General features: G+C 37.6%; 2 protein-coding genes across 3 annotated transcripts; one reads left to right on the top strand and one right to left on the bottom strand.

Annotated features, from left to right (window-relative positions):
• The first annotated feature begins 7,214 nt into the window (after positions 1 to 7,214).
• Positions 7,215 to 18,770, top strand: cnn1b (calponin 1, basic, smooth muscle, b). Its single transcript, XM_042392974.1, has 7 exons — positions 7,215 to 7,464; positions 12,550 to 12,671; positions 12,803 to 12,869; positions 14,471 to 14,608; positions 15,005 to 15,121; positions 15,473 to 15,619; positions 16,886 to 18,770. Exons 1-7 carry the CDS (start codon positions 7,405 to 7,407, stop codon positions 17,129 to 17,131), a joined length of 897 nt encoding a protein of 298 aa, XP_042248908.1. The 5' UTR covers positions 7,215 to 7,404; the 3' UTR covers positions 17,132 to 18,770.
• elof1 (ELF1 homolog, elongation factor 1) lies at positions 18,520 to 21,757 on the bottom strand. 2 transcript variants are annotated; one of them, XM_042392975.1, is made up of 4 exons: positions 21,687 to 21,757; positions 20,839 to 20,970; positions 20,680 to 20,750; positions 18,520 to 19,520 (listed from the first exon to the last, which is right to left on the bottom strand). In XM_042392975.1, exons 2-4 carry the CDS (start codon positions 20,952 to 20,954, stop codon positions 19,456 to 19,458), a joined length of 252 nt encoding a protein of 83 aa, XP_042248909.1. In that variant the 5' UTR covers positions 20,955 to 20,970; positions 21,687 to 21,757; the 3' UTR covers positions 18,520 to 19,455. The 2 variants fall into 2 exon arrangements, with proteins under 2 accessions (XP_042248909.1, XP_042248910.1); XM_042392976.1 differs by lacking the exon at positions 21,687 to 21,757 and adding an exon at positions 21,533 to 21,634.
• Positions 21,758 to 22,019: the final 262 nt, after the last annotated feature.

Below are 22,019 nucleotides of genomic sequence, written 5' to 3'. Positions count from 1 at the left end.
TAAACATTCTGTCTGTCGTCACCCGGTTTAACATAATTACTATCACGTTACAAGCACACAAAGAAGCATGTGCAGCATACCTCAGCGTTTGTGCTGTTTAATCTGCAAGAGAGCACCAGCCTCTCATGGGTGTTTACCCTCTGTCAGCTATGTTTGTGAGACATTTTAACTTAATGAATTCATGTCTATAAATGTCAAGTCATCTCTTTCCTACTTAACAAGTTCCAATATATGTGTTTTGTTTCTTGTAAGCACAAGCCAGCCACCACAGTATATTGAGCCAGTTATGTTCAAATAAATAGATTATAGGGATATGCCTATTTCAGGAGGAATTCATGCTGAAGACCTTTCCCAGACTTGGGGAAACAAAAACATATCAAAAATCAACATTCCAGGCTTTAGAGAGGCTGTAAACGAAGCCAATTTTACAAGGTGCTTAAACCCTTGGCTGGCGTTGATCGAAATGACTTTTAAACCAGCTTGTTAACAGGCAGCACCTGACTGTCACCACCTACCTCACCCAAAGATGTCATGAGCCTGTCCCAGCCTGTGAGTAAGGGCCAAGATTAAGATGTGTGAAAACAACTCAAACCAAGGATGGTTCCCATTTTGTCCTACATCACCACTTCACAGGTACCTGTGGCACAAAGCAGAGACCACATCTTCAGATAGTTCTAACTAGAAAAGGCTGAATTTTCTGAATGTGTGTGTGCTGCTGAAATTTTGCAGTTGACACATTTTTAACTGTTGAAATACTTGAACAGTTGAAGTGGCAGGTGAAATATAAATACCAAAATACGTTCAATTCGTAGTTACAAGTGGAAGTACTGAAAAAATGGAAGTTTCAGCTGAAGAGTAAGCACTGAATGAAGTCGAAGTGTCATTTTAAGTGAATTAATAGAGTGAAGTTGATGCTTCAGTTGTTGAAAGGAGCTGAAGTGTCAGCTGAGGTTCAAACACAGAAAGAAGTTGAAATGTCAACAGAAGTGTCACTGATCAATTGACCTAGAAGTTTCATTTGAAGTGGAAGTCCTGAAAGAAATTAGAGCCAATTCATGTGTTACAACTGGAAGAAAATATCAGTTGAAGTAACAGCTGACATGTAAGCAGTGAAAGTAATTGAAGTCAATTGTGTATGAACTGTGTCTTGAAGTTTAAATATTGAAAGCAGTTGCAGTGTCAGTTAATGCATAATTGGTAAACCTAGTTGTGTTACAGTTGTGGAAGAAGCTGAGTATCTGAAAGTTTAAGAATAAAATCAGTTCAAGTGTCAGTGAAAATGATGAAAGTACTTTGTAGTTAGAGTAAGATAATGAGGTTTGAAGAATAAGTAAATTTGGAATGACGTTTCTATGAAAGTATGTTGACATAGTTGAAGGGCAAAAGTGAAGTGGAAGTCTAGAGAGAAATTAGTGCCAGTTCAAGTGTATAAACTGAAAGAAGATATCAGCCGAAGTGTAAACAGTGAAAGCAGTGGAAGTTGTGGGAGTTGAAGTAGTATTTAAGTGAGTTAAAATGTCAGGTGAAGCCAAGAGACAAAAGCAGTTGAAGTGAATGGTAAAAGTAGTTGAAATTTCCTTTGTGGAAGATCTGAAAGAAGTTTAACTCAGTTTAAGAATAAAATCAGCTGTGTCATGCTGACACGTAATACGTGAAAGCAGTTGAAGTGTCAGTGAATAATATATTCATAGGTCAAATATTTAAAGTGTAAGCTAATGAAGTTTGAAGAGGAAACTTCATTTAAACATTTGTGTGTTTAAGTGGCTGAAGAAAAGAAAGTGTCCAGAAGAATAAGAAAAAGAAAAGTAATAACGATATAATTACAATAACATGAGCGTGCGTGGCTGAAGGCGAGCACACTTACTAGTGATTGAATATGTTTGTGTGGACGCTTGTGGTTTTATTGACCAAATCCAGGTTTGTTTGAAGCGTCCTGTCCTACTGTAACGACAGGTTGGAATTATAATGCCATGAACTCAGCCTTCAGAACTCTCTCTCTGTGTTACGTAGGATCTTGAGGCCTTCTACCATAAATAGCCAGACGAAGTGGAGTGAGGAGAGGGGTCGGTGGGTGGGTTGGAGGGAGGGAGAAACAGCTTACTGTGGAAATGCCCTTCTGAGTTTCTGAAACTGTATTAATCTCCCCCTCTATCTCCTCCTCTCCCTCCCTGTCTGTGTTTTTGCATCGTTCTCCCTAAACAGTTTTCATCCTTGAAACTCTCGTCTGCATTATGTCACGTTTCATGACTCAAAACTTCAACCTGAATCAACCTTTGCTGATGTATGTCTTCACTGTGAAATACTTTTTCTGTGTGTATGTTTCCGTCCCAGTGGAAATTAGAAATTGTAAATCAAGAGTGAAACAGTTAAACTGCTCTTGCCATCCAAACTTAGTCATTGAAAAACACAGTCTCATAAAACACCTACAGCCATTTAAAGTAAGAACACTGTTAATACAAAGCACATTATCACAGAATTTCTCCCTCTAGTTGATAAAACGGTGACACATTTATTGTCTTTCCCTTAAATGAGGCCTCTTTACTCATCAGCTACCATCCACATGACACTTTGCAACGCAGTAAATGCACCCAGAAGTAGCCGATTAGCCAAAGTGACAAATGAACAAATGAGCCAACGTAAACAGCAAAGCCCACCTCGCAGTGAATATCAGACTGTAGTCTGTTATTTTTAGTGTGAGGGATTCCTCCTTCACAAGACATTACATCTTTATCCCTCTCCCAGCCGACTTAGGCCCTTCCCTTCTCCCATCATGCCCAAATAAAGTGTCCAAATTCCATGAGTGTGCTTCTTCTTCTCTCTGTGAAATGTTTATAAGACCCTCGCTTAGTGTGTGTGTGTGTGTATGTGTATATGTGTGTGTGTGAGAGAGAAAGAGCATGCATAAATGAGTCTCTAAATCTCTATGCTTTCGTATGCAGATTTCTATATTCCAGCAGGCTGTTTATGGTAACCTAATGTGCTTTGATAACCTTGATTCATCTTAGAAAAATTACAAATGACAAAAATAAAACTTAGACTAAATTTTAATCGCATGAGGTAGAAGATTAACCAGTTAATGAGGTCCATTATGGTGTTTCTGTATTCTTCTCTGTTGGATTTTACTAGCTGGTTATTGGAGCACTGAGCTCATCAAGGCTGTAGCCAGGGTATTATAAAATACTGAGGTCATGCATCCAGATTTGACCTGTGCAGTGTGCATGTGAAATGCTAAATATTTTACTTTACTTTTCTTAATCTTAATTATACTTTCTGTAAATCATATCATAGCCTTCTACACACTGCCAGGATGTAATTCTGGTGGAGAAATAATAAATCCCTTTATTATATTGTATTATTATATTTTTATTTAATATTTTCTGGCAAAAAACAGCCAAATATGAAAATATTTAGTGTAAAAATGTCAGAATCAGCCTTCAAATCCACCATGTGTGATTACAGAACTTACACTATTTCTCAGGTTGTTAAAATCCCCAGAAACATTACAGAAGAGGGGACTTCAGTGTCTTCAAAAGTAGCCATGACCATGGCGCTCATCAGGCTGTCTGCAGTGTTACCTCTCTCTATAGGCACCTGCTGTAAAACACAATGTTAAGATATCATATCTCAGGTGTATTAGTGAATAAACATCTTGCGATGACACCTGCTACTCTCCCTTAATCAGATTTGTCCATCATGCCACATCTCTATCTGTGTTTGTTGCTGTGGGATCAGTATAAATCAGTTGCTGGACTAAACTGAAGTTAAACTAATTTTCCATATTTCCAACAGAAAAGGTCATGTGATGTGTGTTTTTATTCCTCAGTCACCTGGCACTTTTCTTTTCCAAGAAATATCACAGCTGCAGTGTTACATTGTGAACATAACTGTAGTGTTGTGGTCAGTGCAAGTCTGTCATGCAGACCATTGCTTTGCAGTAATTATTTTCAGCTGTGTGTGTGTTTGTGTGTAATTCCTCCACCGACTGATTGAAGCCCTTTGCATTGTTACTGGGTAACAGTGTATGTCCAGTAATCTTGCGTCTGCACTCTTTCATTGTCCATCACCACCACCGCAGCCACATATCCCCTTTACTGTAACTCGGTCTGTCCCTCTTTCTTTCATCCTTCCATCTCTGGCCTTTTCCAGAATGTTCCTCTCCAGCTACATCCGCCATGCCAGCCATGCGTCTGGTAGTGACACACACACAAACACACACAAAAGAGAGAGGAGAGGGTGAATCATGCTGTTTAGGGAGAAGTTGAGCCACCTCCTCCATCCCCCCTCTGACTCTTTCCACTACTGAGACCCCCTGAATCTGCCGCATTCTTGTCCTTGTCATCCGCCTGCCTGCCTATGGCCGAGAGAGAGAGGAGTAACACACTGGAGTAAAATAGAAAACCACCTCATTGTTCCCAGAGTGACGTCAGAAGCCCAACAGTAGCTTCCACGCACAGTCAAACACATGTCAAATATGCTGCAATCAATCCCACAGCAGTTTATGGGTATACAGTACATGCACTGTATATTCTGGTTTCAACAACTGGAGAGAAAAGAATTCAAGGTGGCCAATGCCACTCTTCTTAATGTAAGAGTATTTTAAACTGATTTTTCAGGATTCTCCCCTAAGAAAAGGTTGTTACTTTAAAAGAAAAAAATGACTTTTACATTTTTTAAAAAAAAATGCTTATTCACTTTGTGGCCCTGCATTAGACGAGAACATTGATACCACTTTCATATCTGTGTGTTAAATTTAAGGCTACAGCTAGAAGTCAGTTAGCTTAGCACAAAGACTGGAAACATTTCGAAACAGCTTGCCAAGAGTTAGACGAGAATAATGATGCCACTCTCATGTTTGTACTGTAGATATGAAGCTACTGCCAGCAACCAGTTAGCTTAGCTTAGAACAAAGACTGGAAACAAGGAAACAGCTAGCCTGTTTCTGTCCAGGTAAGAAAATCTGCCTGCCAACACTCACTAATCAACACCTTATGTCTTGTTCGTTTAAGCCATACAAATACCTAAATGTGAAAAAGACAATTCATCATCTTATGGGGGGTTATGTGGCAGACTATTTCTAGGTTTGAAAGAGTTAGCATATTTCATAGCATATATATCAAAAAATGTCCAACTATTCTTTTAATTGTGAATTTTGATAAGAAATTATAATTCTGGAGCCAACTTTATTCACCCTGTGAAACCAAATTATACCATATTTTAAGGGATAAAAGTGAAAAAATGTAAAATGAATTATAACATTTTGCATACTGAAAGATACTAAGTGATCATCTGAAGCACTTTTACAATTAAAGAATGAATGTGGTCAAAATGTGTTTCAGATCATTGTCACCAAGATGCTGATGGTAGTTTTTCAGTTAGTTGGTTAGTGTTAATGTCTTTGTGGTTAATGGTGTGAAGAGAGATTTGTGAAGAAGAAAATCTAGAAACCAGTATAACAGCATCCATTGAAAGTGAAATAGTGGATTTTATCAACACTCCTCCAGCATCCCTGTGTTGTAATGCAGATAAAGCAAAACCTGTCCAGGACCTGCAAGGTTCTCAAAGTGTGAAACATGTAAAATAACACAGAGAACAAGTGAAGGTTAGTGTACAGGCATGTAGGTTATGAGTGTCTTGAATAATTCAAATCAAACCCCAAATAGCTCACATGTTTACAACTAAAACCTAAATAGAGTAAAAACCTAAATCCATCTAACACTGGGACTGAAAGTTCATTTTTGACCTTGGAAACAGTTTTGGGACTTTTCATTCATGTTGGCTTAAAAATTGAGATTGAAATGATCATTTGATACCACTGAATGAGAACAGAACAGATACTACATTGATCTTGTGAGATTGTATCGTCAGCTGCTGTTTACAAGGTCAAGTATGAATATCAACATAGATGAGAAGTCCTTGAAGCGCTCAGAAGAGTGGAAGTTTGAATATCTAACATTCCATGACAACAGATCTTGGGATACAATTGAAAACTCCACAAAAGCTACTACATGGACCTTGTCGTGAGATTATTTTGTCAACAATCATAATTTCATAACTCAACTTGACCTATCTTTCAGACATTATAGTGACCCTCTACTAGCATGCAAAAGGTGTCCATAAGCAGGTTTAGATAAAACTGAAATGTAAAAATCATTGCACCATTGAGAATGCAGTGAAAATGAATTATAGGACATTTCAGACATGTAAAGTTCAATAACCACCTAATGTATCCTACCTTTTAGGAGAACATCACACATCTAAATGTCCTGGATGGCATGAAATATGGATGGTGATGTCAGTCTGTCTGTTGGTCCAGACTGAAATATCTCAACAACGATTGATTGCCATGAAATTTTATACAGACATTCATGGTCCCAAGACGATATATTGTGTATATCCTAATGACTTTTGTGATCCTCTGACTTTTTCCTTAGCGCCACCATAAAGTTCACATTCTTGTTGTGAAAAATTGAATGGATTACCTTGGCATTTACTACAGATATTCAAGGTCCTTGGAGGACAAGTTCATATGACATCAGTGACTCTCTCACTTTTCATTTAGTGTCATCATCAAGCCCAAAACTTTTTTATATTTAGGTTTATGACCAAATACCTGCAAAACTAATTAACCTGAGCTGCACTTTGTCTAATTAGCAAATGTTAGCAAGCTCATGATCTTAAGTAAGATGTTTAACCAGGGAAATATTACCTGCAAAACATCAATGTTTTAGCATTGTGAGCATTCTGTCAAGGCATATTATTATTGATGGTTATGGTAAGCACTAGCGATATTCAGTCCTTTAATAATCTAATATTTTTTCATTTTTAAAATACCTTTCTTCTCTAGTAGGATATCATTATATTATCTCTATGTGGATTAACATACAGTATACTTGTATAGGTTTACTGAAATATTTGATGATTCATCACAGTTAAATCAGATGGGGGGAAATGTTTGGTATTGATCCTGACATGCATTTTAAGGCTATGACTGATAACTGAATATGACAATGACATAACTTTAGCAAAGTGCATCTGAACACGAGTAAAAAGCATCCCTAACTTGCCCGAAGGTGGAAAAAGTGACACTGATTAAATCTAATACCCGAGCGGTGACATCACTCCCCCCGATCAGAGGAGGCTGCGTCCGGATTGGACGGCGGCCGCAGCCAATCAGAGAGCACACACATGGGAAGAGTTTAAAAAAGATTCAGAAAAGTGTCGGAAAGTTGCCCAAACGCCTCACCAGCAGGTCCGAGCACGACTACGAAGAATAAAAGGAGATATCCACGGATTTGTTCGGGACTTTTTCTGTGTGCTTCCCCTGCCCCGGACAGAGAGCTGAAACCTGCTGCTCCATTTTTAAAGCTCCCTCTGCTCTGACTGTAAATAGACAAAAACAACAGAATGTCAACACATTTCAGGAGCGGCCCGGCCTTCGGACTGTCTGCAGAGGTCAAGAGTAAGGTAGGTTTACCTTTTTCACATTATTATGAAGTTTGTTTAGAATATAGGCACGTTGTGGGTGGAGCAAGTGGGGTCAGGGGTCCACTAAGGGTCGATGAGGGGGGCCCCAGCATGACGAAGGATACTGTAATCCCTCTGGTAATCCCACTGTGACTGAATATTTTTATTATTTCATTATTCCTTCAAACAGAATCCTATAAAGTGGGTTTTGGGTCAAATGGTTGATAGATATTTGGGCCCTTGGTATGGAGAAAATATGGGATGTTGGTGGATGAAACCTTGGTAAAGAACATGTTGGCCTTTGCTGCATCATAGATAAGAAAGAACACAAAAATGTACCCGAAAATGTGATAAGTCTTATCTTACAGCAGATGTCTTTATGTGCACCTTAATTGGATCCAGTTTTGATTCCAGGTTGTGTGCTTGGGAAACAGCTCTGGTGACACACTCCTGCCTTTTGATAATAGATCACACAGTGAGGGAGGTGATTGTTTTGGAGCTGAAAGTAGGTCTTAGTGGCCAAATAATTTGAGTGATTATGGAGGGGTCAGGGCATTATTAGTCTGTGAGAGTGCAGCACAATGGCGAGGAAGTTTGAATTGTACTGCATATGCTCCATTATTCTTCTGTTATCGCTTCATCGATCTATTCGGCATTAAGAAACCAGACTGAAAGATGTGTATCACAAACAGTAAAGTGACGGCTTGTTGTAAAAAATGAATCGAATGAGTCAATATGTATGTGAAGATTATTTTAATATTTAAGTAAAGCTTGATTTGCAAAACTAAAAGGACATGACAAAGATTATTATGAATCAAAAGGTAGTTTGTGAGTTTTTAGTGAAAAAGGGCGACATGGGGTCAGTGGTGGACTTACATTAAGTACCACAATGTATAAATACTCCATTACAAGTAATAGGCCTGCATTCAAAATCCTACTTCAATAAAAATAAGTCTTTTTAAGTAAAAAGGAGTATTACTAGCAAAATATACTTAAAATATCAATGTTAAAGTACTCAATACATCAGAGTTGGCACCTGTCAGTGTTACATTATTGTATATTATAATATTGTATGATTATTATTGATGCATTAAACATATAAGATGCATTAAGATGATGTCAGGAGTCTAGTTGGAGCTAATCTTAACTACTTCATACACTGTTGGTATTTTAATCTATAAAATGTATCAAGATTTCATTAGATGATGATACATTTGTGTGTAAAATATTCATCTGTTAAGTAATTTAAAGGAGTAAAAAGTACAATATTTCCCTATGAAACATAGCGAAGTAGTAGTAATAAGTAGCATATAATAGAAAGAGTCAAATTAAGTAGAAATACAGTACCAGTCAAACGTTTGGACACACCTTCCCATCCCCTTGAATGAGAAAGTGTGCCCAAACTTTTGACTGGTACTGTACCGCAAATTTGGACTAAAGTACAGTTACATTCCACTACTGAATGGCAGTCTGTATGTTGGGATGAGTCAGAGCTGCTGACAGTCTGTGTTCAGAATGAGAAAGGTCAGCCTGTGACTATTCCAACACCCAGATCATCGTCATCATTGTCCTGGAGGGAAGTCGCCTCCTCCCTGAATAGTGCCATCTCTCATCAGTGCTTTAATCTCACACAGAGGTGCACTGCATTGCTGTTATTCATCGTCAGCAGGGTCACAGTCAGCAATGGCGGTTTGAGATTTTGGCACTAGAGTCTGGCAGTTGCTTCGCTGTCATCTCTCTATTTTGGTTAGTGGATTATGTTCACAAAGTCAGACAATGTAAGCTGGGAAGGGGGGCGGGGGGGAGTCAAAGTTTCCAGGTAACAAACAGCTGAGTAGGAGGTGTTCATGGGTCATGCAGGGATGGTGAGTTCCAGCAGCATGACATCAGGGAGGAGCAGAGATGCAGCAGAGAGACTGACAGGTACATCAGCATAATCTAATGGCCTTTTAAGGAATGACCGGGCTCTGACTTGGAACTTGAGAAAGTGTCCTTATTCTAAACAGTTTACATCGGAGTCAAGAACGACAAAACACTGTCCTGAAAGAAACCAGTTGGACAGGAGTGCGTCTGATAGATGGCAGAGACAAAGCCGTGCCAGCAGCTCACACAGGGGATCTATTTTACACTGCAGGAGAAAAAAAATCATGTCACTGAAGCTTTTTCTATTTTATGTTTGTTTATCTATCAAAAACGTTTTTTTCATTTAACAAAAAAAGGCAAACATTTCTAAACATGAGCAGCTGTACAAGAACGTTGTCTAAATAAAACACAGTCTAACATTTCATAAATTGTAATTTGAATCAGGAACTGTCTGAACAGTCCCTGATTCAAGATTAAAAATTTACCAGACATCAATTTTTAATTTAACCAGACATTCAGTGCTGGCTTTCGGTAGGCTGCAGTACATTTACTCAAGTACTGTACTTAATTGCAATTTTGAAGTACTTGCACTTGGCTATTTCTGTTTTATACCACATGATACATCTACACTAATATTGTTCTTTTTACTCTATTACATTTGGCCTATTTGACAGCTGTAGTTACTCGTTATTTGTCTAATCAAGATTGAACATAAACACATATGAAAAGCTTATAAAATATAACACATTGTTAAAGATTAAACCATAGATTCCCTACATGTGTGTCTTGTGACCAAAGCAGTGTCTTGTTTGGGCCCCTTGTAGCGTTTCAAAGAGTTGTTAGCATTTCCATAAAAGAGTGATTTTTCCCACCAAACTTGTCAGATGATTTCATGTGAATAATTGTTGGAGGCCAAAGAGGTAAAGTTATCTAAGATCTTACAAAAATATAAATCTAAAATAATTGAAAAAAGTCCAAATTTGTGCTGTTGAACTTTCTTCTTCTTCTTTGTTCTTCTTTCCTTTAATCATCTCACAACTCTACAGATTTATATTGTGACCCTTTGAAGGGGGCGCGACCCCCAGGTTGACAACCACTAAGCTCACCTACCAAACATGTACTGCACATAAAGTAGTTAAAATACTGTTGTCCATCATGTACCACAGCATGATGCTACTTATACATTGATGCATCAGTCATATATAAAGTCATAGATAATCACTTATCAGTCAAGGCCCATTTTTCTGCTGAACAGGTACTTTTGTTTTTGATACTTTATGTACATTTTGCTGATAATACTTATATATTTTAAGTGGCATTTTAAATGCAGGACTTTTACTTGTAATGGCGTATTTTTAAGCTGATGTGCTAGTACTGAAGTACATCAATACCTAAGTAAAGATCTAGATTAGAGAAGAGTACTTCTTCCACAACTGGCTTCTTGGCACATTTCTGGCATCACCTACACCATAGTCCATCAATCAAGTGTCATAAAACAACATCACAAAAATTCTCATATGTTGTTTTTATATGTTTTTATGCTTTTTCTCTTCATGTGATTCATGTTTGTGAATCTAAAATGTCTTTAAAAGCTCAGAAAAAACAACCAGTTCTGCTTTCCTGAGCTCTACAATGAAAAGAACAACACAACAAAATCAAACTCTGAGCTGAAGTACCTCGACTGGAAGCAGGACCTGTCGATCTTGGCCTGCCTTTATCAGACGTGGTTTGCCTGAATAGTCAACTCACTGTAAAAGGGCAGATTCTGGAAAACCCAGAGGGAGAGAGAGAGCGAGAGAAAGAGAGAAATATGAGCCTGGCCAATGGGAGAAGCAGAGCAGGACAGTCGAGGGAGAGGGAGGAGTGTTTGGGAAAGCTGTTTCTCCCAAGTTTGGTGTGATGGACTGGAAGCTACGCTATCCCTGCTGCTTTGAAATACTTGTTTGTGTTGGCTGCTGATCCCAGACTGTGAAGACTTATCTGCAGAACATTCAGGAAAAGGGGACAAGGGGGTGTGTGTATGTGTGTGAGTGTGTGCGTGTGTGCAAGGGGGGGGAACAGCCTTAAACCCCATGCCAGAATTCAAAGTATTAGGGCGATGTGTTTGTGCCAATAAGGAAATACATGGAGAGACGCGAAGGAGGCCAGTATGTTTCTTCATGCAGGAATGTCCACAGGCCTTTTTCATTTTCTTTTTTCCTCCTGTTATTTTTATACCCCTCATCTCAAAGTATTTTTTTATTATACAGTAAGACTTTCAAAGACAGTACAGTTATGGCATGCCATCCCTTATGAGAGAGGTTATTTTAGTCATTGAAAACCTGAAATTAGGCATGAAAGAAACATTGTATTAAACTGAAGTAGAAAAACATTTCCTTGTGTGTGTGCGTGCATGTACCTTAGTAAGATTTGAGTATTGTATATACAGTATTTTAAGTGACATTCTACTACTTTTTTTTCCATCCCACAGAGAATTTCACTGTATTTTTCCCACTGAGAGTTTTAAGGGTAACACTTTACATAATACGGGTCTGTAATTTCTGAATAATTTCCTTGGAAGTTTCATAAAAAGAAAGAACTATGTCATTTGACCATAATAGAGTTCATTTTCACTTGGTACACTTCCAATGATTTCATTGCAATTAACTGCTAGTGTAATCTGTTTTTGTCAGTGCACAACAGGTCAGCTGAATATGCAAAAATGTGAAAATTGAAAGTTTTTCTGTTAATAATGAATCATAAATGAATATTTACCTTGGTTTAAATGGAGCTTTTCTTTCAAAGGAAATTCCTAATTAGTTCACAATTGCACAGTTTTTGCCAGGAAAGCTTTTGGAAATGATTGGAAATTACGTACCGGCAAAATACACATTATCATCCAAAGCTAAATTTTAATAATCTCAAATGGAATTCATATTCCGCTGGATAATATTTGACACTAGCTCAGCGAGTCGTTTGGTGCATACATTAATACTTTTTGTTCTTTCACAAGAGCTACAAGGGGATATTGTGCATCTGTTTTCTATGTGTCAGCACCACAGGATGTATTATACTGACCCTGGTTCTTTTTTTGTCCTTCTGGTGAAATTCAGTAGAAGGCTTGACAGTAGAGAGTGGGCTTTATCGTGGGATAGTCTGAGTTAAAATTAGTCTGTAACAAAACAGATTAATTAGCAAAAGTCAGATGTTATGTTTGACCTTTGACCTCTGCTCCACCCTCAGCTTGCAGGGAAGTATGACCCCCATAAGGAGGAGGAGCTGAGGCTGTGGATTCAGGATGTGACTGGCAAGAGGATCGGGGATAACTTCATGGAGGGTCTGAAGAATGGAGTCCTGTTGTGCGAGTGAGTGGAGGTGGAGGATTTCTGTCAACACACACTGAAGCACAGAAACTTTATCATATTAATATCTGGACTATGATGAAGGTGATTGAAATTTTTGTTTAATACCAATTGTGTTTCTTTCTCCTTTATAGACTCATTAACGTTCTTCAGCCAGGTTCTGTGAGAAAGATCAACAACTCCAGTCAAAACTGGCACCAGGTAATGCACCAGCTCCATGGAAAGAACTACGCCTTATTTGTCCTGCTAGTCTCAAAGTCAGGGTCATTTTCCAGAGCATGTGGAACTTGGTTAGTCTGTCGTATTGGCATTGACAACACAGAGCTTATTTACATTCCATAAAGTTGCTGCCATATCTAATGAATCAAATGAAAGCATGGCTTCATTAGCTTTTTACAGGTCTGAACAAAGCAAACAGTGCTTTTAAGGGTTTATTGAAGATCTTTCCAAAAAATCTTTCCAAAAAATGCATAGGTCATCAGAAAAATCAGCCGCTTTTGTTAATGTTAACTGTAAAGCTTCATAATTTTGCATCAAATAATTCTTTGAATCATACAGAAGAATTATTCTACATTTGTCATTTTTATTTTTAATTTTTTTACACATTTTAAAAGAAATTAGTCATACAAACTACCTGTTCCTGCTGTGATCATTGCACACTGGTGCATTGCATTTTACACAATTGTTTACTTGAGGGTCACTTTTACTTTTGTCAGATTCTATGTCTAACCCATCACTGACTCCTCATCCAGTGTCTCCGAGACCATTTCAACTGTATATGTAGCAAACATGTCAACACTGCATATAAAGAAATGCAAAAAATAATTGAATGTATTTAATGGCACATTAATATATACATGCAGTATATATGATGATAAACTAATGAACAGTATACCATCAGTCAGTGAACAAATAGGTTTATTAAAGGTATAACTATCATGAAATCATCAAACTAGCAAATATATCAAGATTCAACTGTATCTCTCTAAAATATGCTACTTAGTAACTAAGCTAAGTGGCTAAGCTACAAAGCTACTTAGTTATGTGACGTCAATACACCCACAACAACTCCAGTAATGTTAGTTAGCTAAAAAGTATGCTAAGGTGACTGTAACAGCAGCTGCTCTTTAATATAATTGTAAATGTGTTAACAGTATGCAAAACAGCTCAATTTAGTGAAATAAAAATATAGATAATACTTCATGTATTAAATGTAAAATGGTCTTTCTGTCTAAAGTGATGTAGTAAATATACTGTCTATACCTGACAGACATAACTGATCAGCATGAAATGAAAGAAATGCATACAGGTCATCACTTACAGTGAGTTGCGTATGATACAAAAACTTTAAAGGTACATAAAAAAATAAATGGGAGGATAACAAAAAAAAAGATTTTTGAGGAATACCTGGAATAGATTTTGTTAATGTGCTAAAATATTTTTGTCTCAAAAATTTTGGAAAGATACAGACTTTCTTGACTCACCTATGCATGTCAGGCTTAAACACTGTCGCTGTGAAACTGTAAAACATTATGGAGGCAATGCACAGATAGAATACAGGTCTTTATATATCAATACCAATCAATGAATTTCTTTGAAAGTATTAGCATCCCAATTATTCTTTCAGGTGTCCACACAAAACTCTAATGACATCAGCAGATAGAAACAGCTGATTCTGTTGCATCCAATAATTCTCACATGTGAAACACGAGGAAACAAATCACGCTGTATGCAACAGGCCAAATATATGCTCCTCGCAACTGATTCCATTTTCCATTCTGTCCGCTTTCTTTCTTCTTCAGCTGGAAAACATCGGGAATTTTGTCCGCGCAATCACAGAGTACGGCCTGAAGCCGCATGACATCTTCGAGGCCAACGATCTGTTTGAGAATGTCAACCACACTCAGGTCCAGTGCACACTCATCGCTCTGGCTGGAATGGTGAGCACAACTATACAAACACATGATGTTACTGTGACATCTGTTGTAGGAAAGTTTAATGTTTGAGCTTTACTCACCACTGATTACTACTCAAACATCAGATGCAATTAATAAAAACTGGAGTAACTGTTAGGGAGATTTAAGCTACAGACACCAATCACTGCAAGCAATGGCTGTACATAAGTATATTGTGATATTTATATAGGTACTCTGCTAGTATGTTGCAGTATAACATTAGTCAAGGTATCAGCCTATCTATGTGAGTGCTTTGTGTTCCATGGACTAAGACTACAATGTGGCAACAGTAGTAGAATAAATAATAAAAACAATATGGGTATGAAATACACTCTTATTACCACCATTTTCCTTTCTGTCTCTGCCATTTCTCTCTCCAAGGCCAAGTCCAAAGGTTTCCACTCCAAGTACGACTTAGGAGTGAAGTACGCTGAGAAACAGCAGCGCCGCTTTGCTCCAGAGAAGCTCAGGGAGGGACGTAACATCATAGGCCTGCAGGTCAGAACAGCACATCTAAACCTGTAATCTACTTTATGACCATGCCTGCATGAAGCATTGTGTCCAGAGGAGTTCTGCTGGTTTAAGACACCTCCCAGTAGGTTGTTGTTGTGCCCCCTGCTGGACTTATGCTGAATGAATCTCTACAGAAACATCTTTTCTCGAATCTTCTCACAGCTGCCCTGCTTTGACACATGACGGATCTAGAGACAAAGATATACATGTGTGGATGGAGGGATGATTCATGTAGAGCAGAATGATAGCAGATTAACAGGAAATTAGGCACAATAGGTGTGATCTTAAATTTGTATTAATTCGGCAAATGCTCACTTTGTTTTGCTGTGTCTCTAGATGGGCACCAACAAGCTTGCCAGCCAAAAGGGCATGACCTCTTACGGCACAAGACGCCATCTGTATGATTCCAAGATAGGCATGGACAACCCATTGGACCAGTCTACTATCAGCTTACAGATGGGTACCAACAAGGGAGCCAGCCAGGTGAGGAGAGACTTGCACTTTACATGATGTCTGTATTCATCCATTTTACACTTTGACCTAGAATAAATTTCAGACTTAAAGGTTCATCACATATTTTCACATTTTCATTTTGTATGAAAAACTGAGATTTAATTATTATAATTGTAAGGCTGTTGTTATTCTGTACTTGCATATTGTCAACAGATCCCTTAAAAAGACAAAAAACAGTAATGCATTAGCCTGTGTTTGGGCCACAAGCCCATTGGTTCTTACTGAAGATGTAACTCTTTTTCCCTGTTTCCTAAAACAGTTTGGCATTGCAGTTTTTAGCAAAACTTACTAAAACAGGAGTAAGTAGTAAATTTGTTGGGGACTATATTCAGTTTCAGATACATTCAGTGCTCTACCACAGTGATTCCCCACCAGGTGTACTTGTACCCCAGCGGGTAGCCTACTTCTGCATTTGCCAGGGTACATTTGCTCAACTAATTTGAAAAAATAGAAATTATGATTTTAAAAAACATATCCACATACTGAGGCAGCTGAAACATCTGAAAACGGTCGCAACATTCAATCACATGCACTCTCAGTCACAACACATAACTGTTAATAAGAAAGCAGAGAAGATGGCTAGAAGTAATGACTAAACAGATGAAATAGTTAGCTTAAAGTAACGATAAATGGTGAAACAGCTGTAAGTAGCAGGTAAATGGTGAAATGGCTCAAACTAATGGATAACTGGTTGAACTTTCAACCATTTATATTACTTTTAGCTAACTATCAATGGTTAGCTAAAGGTAATGGATAATTATTTTAGCAAACTATAAATTGTTGAAATGTCTAGCTTCTCCAAGTGGTAGCACAAATGCCAACCTAAACATTGACAGTTCAATTATATGCAAAAAATATTGTAAAAAGGTCCACTTTTATATAATTCATAAATAACTACTGTGCCCATATTTATCATAATGATGGAACATGTCAGCCAGTGCAACAGTGTGGCTCATTATGTGTTCTTGTTGCTCCACAGCACAGAGCTGTATCAGGTTTTTGATACGAGTTGTTAGTTGGATCTATTTAGTCTTTTCATGGGATTTATTGACAACAACAACAATAATAATAATAATAATAATAATGATAATAATAATATATAATATGCCTTATTCTTTAATGTGAATTCTATATATATAAATATATTAGTAGTCACTGTCTGTTCAAGAAGTTTTGAAAGTATTACATTACAGAATGTTTTTTCAAGAAGCCTTCATCTTGCTTTCTTTCGGCCAGACTGGTATGACCGCTCCTGGAACTAGGAGGCACATCTTTGACAAGAAGCTGGAGCTGGAGAACTGTGACACCTCCACCATCTCTCTGCAGATGGGCACTAACAAAGTGGCCTCCCAGCAGGGCATGACCACCTACGGCCTGCCCCGCCAGGTCTATGACAACAAGTACTGCACCAACCCCACCGAGGCCTACTACAACAACGGGAGTGAGGTTGAGTTTGACGGCTACAACCAGTACTCTGACTAAGAAAACCACAGACAGCCTCACCCCCCTCCTTCCTCTTTGCTTAACTTCAGACAACCAACCGCAACTGTCTTTATGACAAGCAAAACTCCTAGACTGTTATTTAACACTGACTCTTGTCATTGCCGTCTTCATTCCCCGTCTTTTTCTAAACATATTTGTACTAAGAATTGTTTGTCTTTCCATGGGTAAAAGAAAAAAAGTGTTTACCTTACATCAAAAATTTCATGCTGTGGCCAACGTCTGTATCTCAGCAAAGATGTGTTTGCTCGAATGAATTTTATTACTGCTAAAAATACCCAAACACCCAGAAGCTGAGATTTTTGACCTTTGCTATTTATAGATTTTTTTTCTTCTTTTTATACTTGCATTGTAATTAGAGATGTGTAACTGTTTATACCCCTTGCCTCACTTCCTGACCTTTTCAATCCACTTTGAACACTGACGGAGCAGAATTTGAGAGTTCCTTGAAAGGAAACAAGTGAGCGTGTTGGTGCTATTGAACTTTGACCCAGTTTGGAGCAGTCCACGTCCACATTGGAGCTCTGCAAACTCTTAGGATGCCATTCTGCAGGATGACACAGAAGACCTGACTGACGATGCACACATTGCTTTGTTTTGTGAGCACTTGCGCTGACAAATAGTCATGTTCATGAGCCTGCCAAATTACCCATGACGCCTTTTACCAGCGCTAATTAACATGGCTTATGTGCATTGAGTAGAGGGGTAAAAGTAGAGGGGTCTTTCAGACATGGTATAAAGTTTAAAGAAGCAAATGTAGGTGTTGTGATATTGGGTGTTAAGACACCATTTGAAATTATGGTAAACTTAGTCACCGGTGGTTTTTGTACTGCAAGTGAGTCCTGTTATTTCTGCTTCCATCCTTTTGTAAAAGGTCTTCTACAGTGAACTTTGGCTTTAGTGCTGTTGCTTCGTTTGCACTTTAACTGGCTTCACCTTGTATCAAAAGAGCCATGTGCAATGTGAATCATGCTACATATAGATTCCCCTTTAAAAAATCTGCATCATACTGTTGTAACCCACCGAATGTCTTGAATGTAATGTTATTGTAAGATTAGAAGTGCCACTAGCTGTTACATGATTCAACATTAAAAGGCAGAAATGTACATTTACAAAGTTATAAGCAGAAGAGGCTCGGTCCCCAGTGTTACAACATTCAGATTGGCTTTGAATTATGAAATGAGGTGCAGACTGTCAGAATTTGTTGTTGATGTGCTAAATGAGCTAACAGATTTGAGCTCTTTAACTGTTAATTGCCATTTAACAAAGACATTGGCAGCCATGATTTGTAGTAGAGTGCCATCTAGTGTTGTAAGACCTTTACAGTGGGGAGAAAAGCACACGTACATTTACTGTATTTTCAATCCATCAAAGGTCTAAACATTGCTTTTATTCAATCAAATGTGCGAACGTAGATTTTTTACAGTGCATTCACTTATCATCATTACCACTCTGTGAGATCCAGAATGGCAATAATGTTGAGTAACATTTCACCTTTAATGTGTTGGCTGTGTTTCAACATTGTTCATACTATTCATCTTTGCTAACCTCTTGATTTTTTTTCCCTATATGCCTTTCACTAAACATGACATTTGTGCAATAAAAACACTTAAAAAATACAGTTCTGATTTACTGTCATTACCTCAAAATACACAGGACGTGAAATTACACAAAAGTAGTGTAAATAGAAATTACATGATTGTGATTTTTAAAAAGAAAATAATAAAATCTAGCAGTACAAATATATAGTGGTCCAAAAAACAAAAGGCAGTTCAAAAAAAATGTCAACCTACAAAAAAGTTTTCAGTGCATTAGTGAGTGACAGGGTTGAAATATAAAAAAAATGAATTATCATATCATCCATAAAACACAAAGAATACCGATAGAAGACATGGAATGTTTTACGCTGGTGGAAATATCAGATTACATTTTTTACTTAACTATGTGACAGTTTGGTCCAAAAAACAGAAAATTATGATCTAATAATAAAAAAACACTTACAGTGAGCTAATCACTGACATAAGACATGAAAACATTGAGAACTGATACAGGCAGGTTTGGACTCTGGAGTCTAAACGACATTGGCAGTGCTCTGGTCCAGCCAGAGGAACGTGTCATGCTCAGCAAGCCACACTGTAGCAAAACTAAACTTAGCACGTCACAAACTTACAGGAAAAACAATGTTCCAACTGTTTGGGAAATTTTGCTACATTGTGCTGACTGAACAGGAACCAATTCACCGGACCAATTGAAGGGGTGAAATGTGGATGAGGTTAGAGAGAAGGAGGCTCACAGGGGAAACATGACTACTGATTGGCTGCCTCACAGGCGTCGATCCAATCACTGTAAACATCCACTGCCTCGGACAGATCTGATGAAACAAAGGTTAAGGAATGTTCAAAATGCACACAGACAAGAGACACACACAATCCTCTGATTTCTTCTTTTAATAATCTAAAGTGTTTTGACATTTTTCATCTGCATGTGCACCAAGAACTGCATTATAATAGGGCTGCAACTAATATTAACTGGAATCATCAATGTTTGGTCCATAAACTATTAGAAACAGTGAAAAATGCACATCACAATATCCTTGAGCCCAAGGTGAAATTATCAGGTGTCTTGTTTTGTCCAACCACCAGTTCAATATTCAAAAATAATTCAAATTTTCACATTTGAGAACCTGGAACTATCTAATGTCTGTTATATTTGCTTGACAAATTAATTAAATGATTCATCTATTTTTAAAATAGTTGCTTATTAATTTTAACTAATGAGTTAATAGGGTAATTGTTGCAGCTCTAGATTAAAGTACACAAAGTCACTCATTGCATACCTAAACATGATTGTTTTTAAGGCTGCAACTAATGATTATTTTCACTGTTGATCAATCTGTGGATTATGTTCTTGATTAATTGATTAGTTGTTTGGTCTATAAAATGTCAGAAAATGTTGAAAAATGTCAATCAGTGTTTCCCAAAGCCCAATGTGACGTCCTTAAATATCTTGTTTTGTCCCCACTAACAGTCCACAATACAAAGATATTCAGTTTACTGTCATAGAAGACTAAAGAAAAAAGAAAATATTCACATTTGAGAAACTGGAATCAGAGAATTTTGACTTTTTTTCTTAAAAAATGACACAAAACAATTAATCGATTATCAAAATAGTTGGCAATTGATTTCATAGTTGGCAACTAATCGATTGATTTACTAATTTTTGCAGCACTAATTCTTTTCTTTCAATTTAGTGTAGTAGTTCATGAGAAAATAGTGAAAATAATCAAAAAATGCCCCATCTTGCAATATTAAGAAATGTATTATAAAATACCTCGCTGAAAAAACAAAACAAAAAAACAAAATCACATGTTCTTCTGCTCATGCCCCAACCTAGTTTGGTAGAAATCTGTTCACAAGACTTTGAGATATCCAGGTGAACACGACCCAAGAAGAAAAAACAAAACAAAACACAATAACTGAAAGTATTTGGTCTAACATGATGGTGCCATCTGTAGTTGCTTAAAAGGATACAGGTTATAGGAGTCTGGAACTCCTCCAAGCAAACGCTGCATGATATAATTCCTGTGTTGCGGGTTCGTTCCCTGAAAAACAGTTATTTTAGTCATATTGTTCATAATGCGTTTAGTTGTATTTCTAAGGCATTGCGATGTCACACTAAGCTGAACTTACATTTTGACGTCGCAGGACTTCTCGTGGTTACAAAACGGGCATGTGAACTGGGTGTCCAGGTTACCCGTCATTTTTTTCTTGGGAGGTGGCTTTCTTTTGGACTTTCTGCGCCCCATTTGTGATGTTGTATCTCTGCAGAAATTAAACAAACAATTGAATATTAACTCTTTTTTCCCTTTTTCCATCAGCTATGAACATTTCCAGACACTTTCATGTTGACAGTTTTACAAAGAGATGCCAAAGTAACGTGCATGTGTATGTGTACTGATGAATGACTGGTATTTCACTGAGCCACTGTAGCAGTCACTTTATCTACTTTGCTGCCATATTGTTCCTATTAAACAAATCATTAGATGTCTATGGTATGGTATATATAGATATTAAACAATAACAAAGACATCATCCTCCATCAGTGATGGCTTGATTTAAAACACTGTTTACCTGGCTAAAAGGAAGGTAAAATCATAACATGCTCCTGTGATAACATCATACCTTTAACCTCATGGATATTAATTAACGTTAACTTCAATGTACAATGTCATAGAAAAATCTCAATTCTGTTTTATTACAGCCTCATTTTCTGTAGTACTGCTGCCTGTAGCTGAAATTTCTTCCAAACAGCTCACCTAACGCCACACAGGATCAGAAAAAGACTCCACAAAGAGACAAAAAAGCCTCCGCTAACGTTACTCACCAGCAAGCTAACTCGCTAACAACTGCTAGTATCTCGCTCAATTCTACCTGAGATAATAAATTATTTTAAAAATGATTTTAAACATATAATGCAACGGTGTCGTTCGTGTTTTATCTGTACTGGGTTGCAGTATTTTGCATTTCTGTTGTCTTACCAGAGGGATGTATTTAACGGAGGATGCTCTCTGAATGCAGCTGGATCCGGATGCAGCGTTTCTACGGGACCGCTTCTGATTGGTTAGTTGGGAAATTGGTCCGATTTATGATTGGCTCAAAAGTGAAGACTGACAGCCTGTGTATCCAATACAGTGTCGGATCTTGTTGAACTCCCTCCTCCAACGAGAGACGTTAAAGCATTACTTTAAATCATTAGATAGATAGATAGATAGATAGATAGATAGATAGATAGATAGATAGATAGATAGATAGATAGATAGATAGATGGAAAAAGGCCCATACATAAAAAGACAGTTGCAAGATGAGTTTTA

The sequence above is a fragment of the Thunnus maccoyii genome, chromosome 18 (assembly GCF_910596095.1).
Source record: "Thunnus maccoyii chromosome 18, fThuMac1.1, whole genome shotgun sequence".
In the NCBI taxonomy this organism is placed as follows: domain Eukaryota; kingdom Metazoa; phylum Chordata; class Actinopteri; order Scombriformes; family Scombridae; genus Thunnus; species Thunnus maccoyii.
Note: the sequence above shows the minus strand (reverse complement) of the source record. Positions and strands in the feature narration are given on the sequence as shown.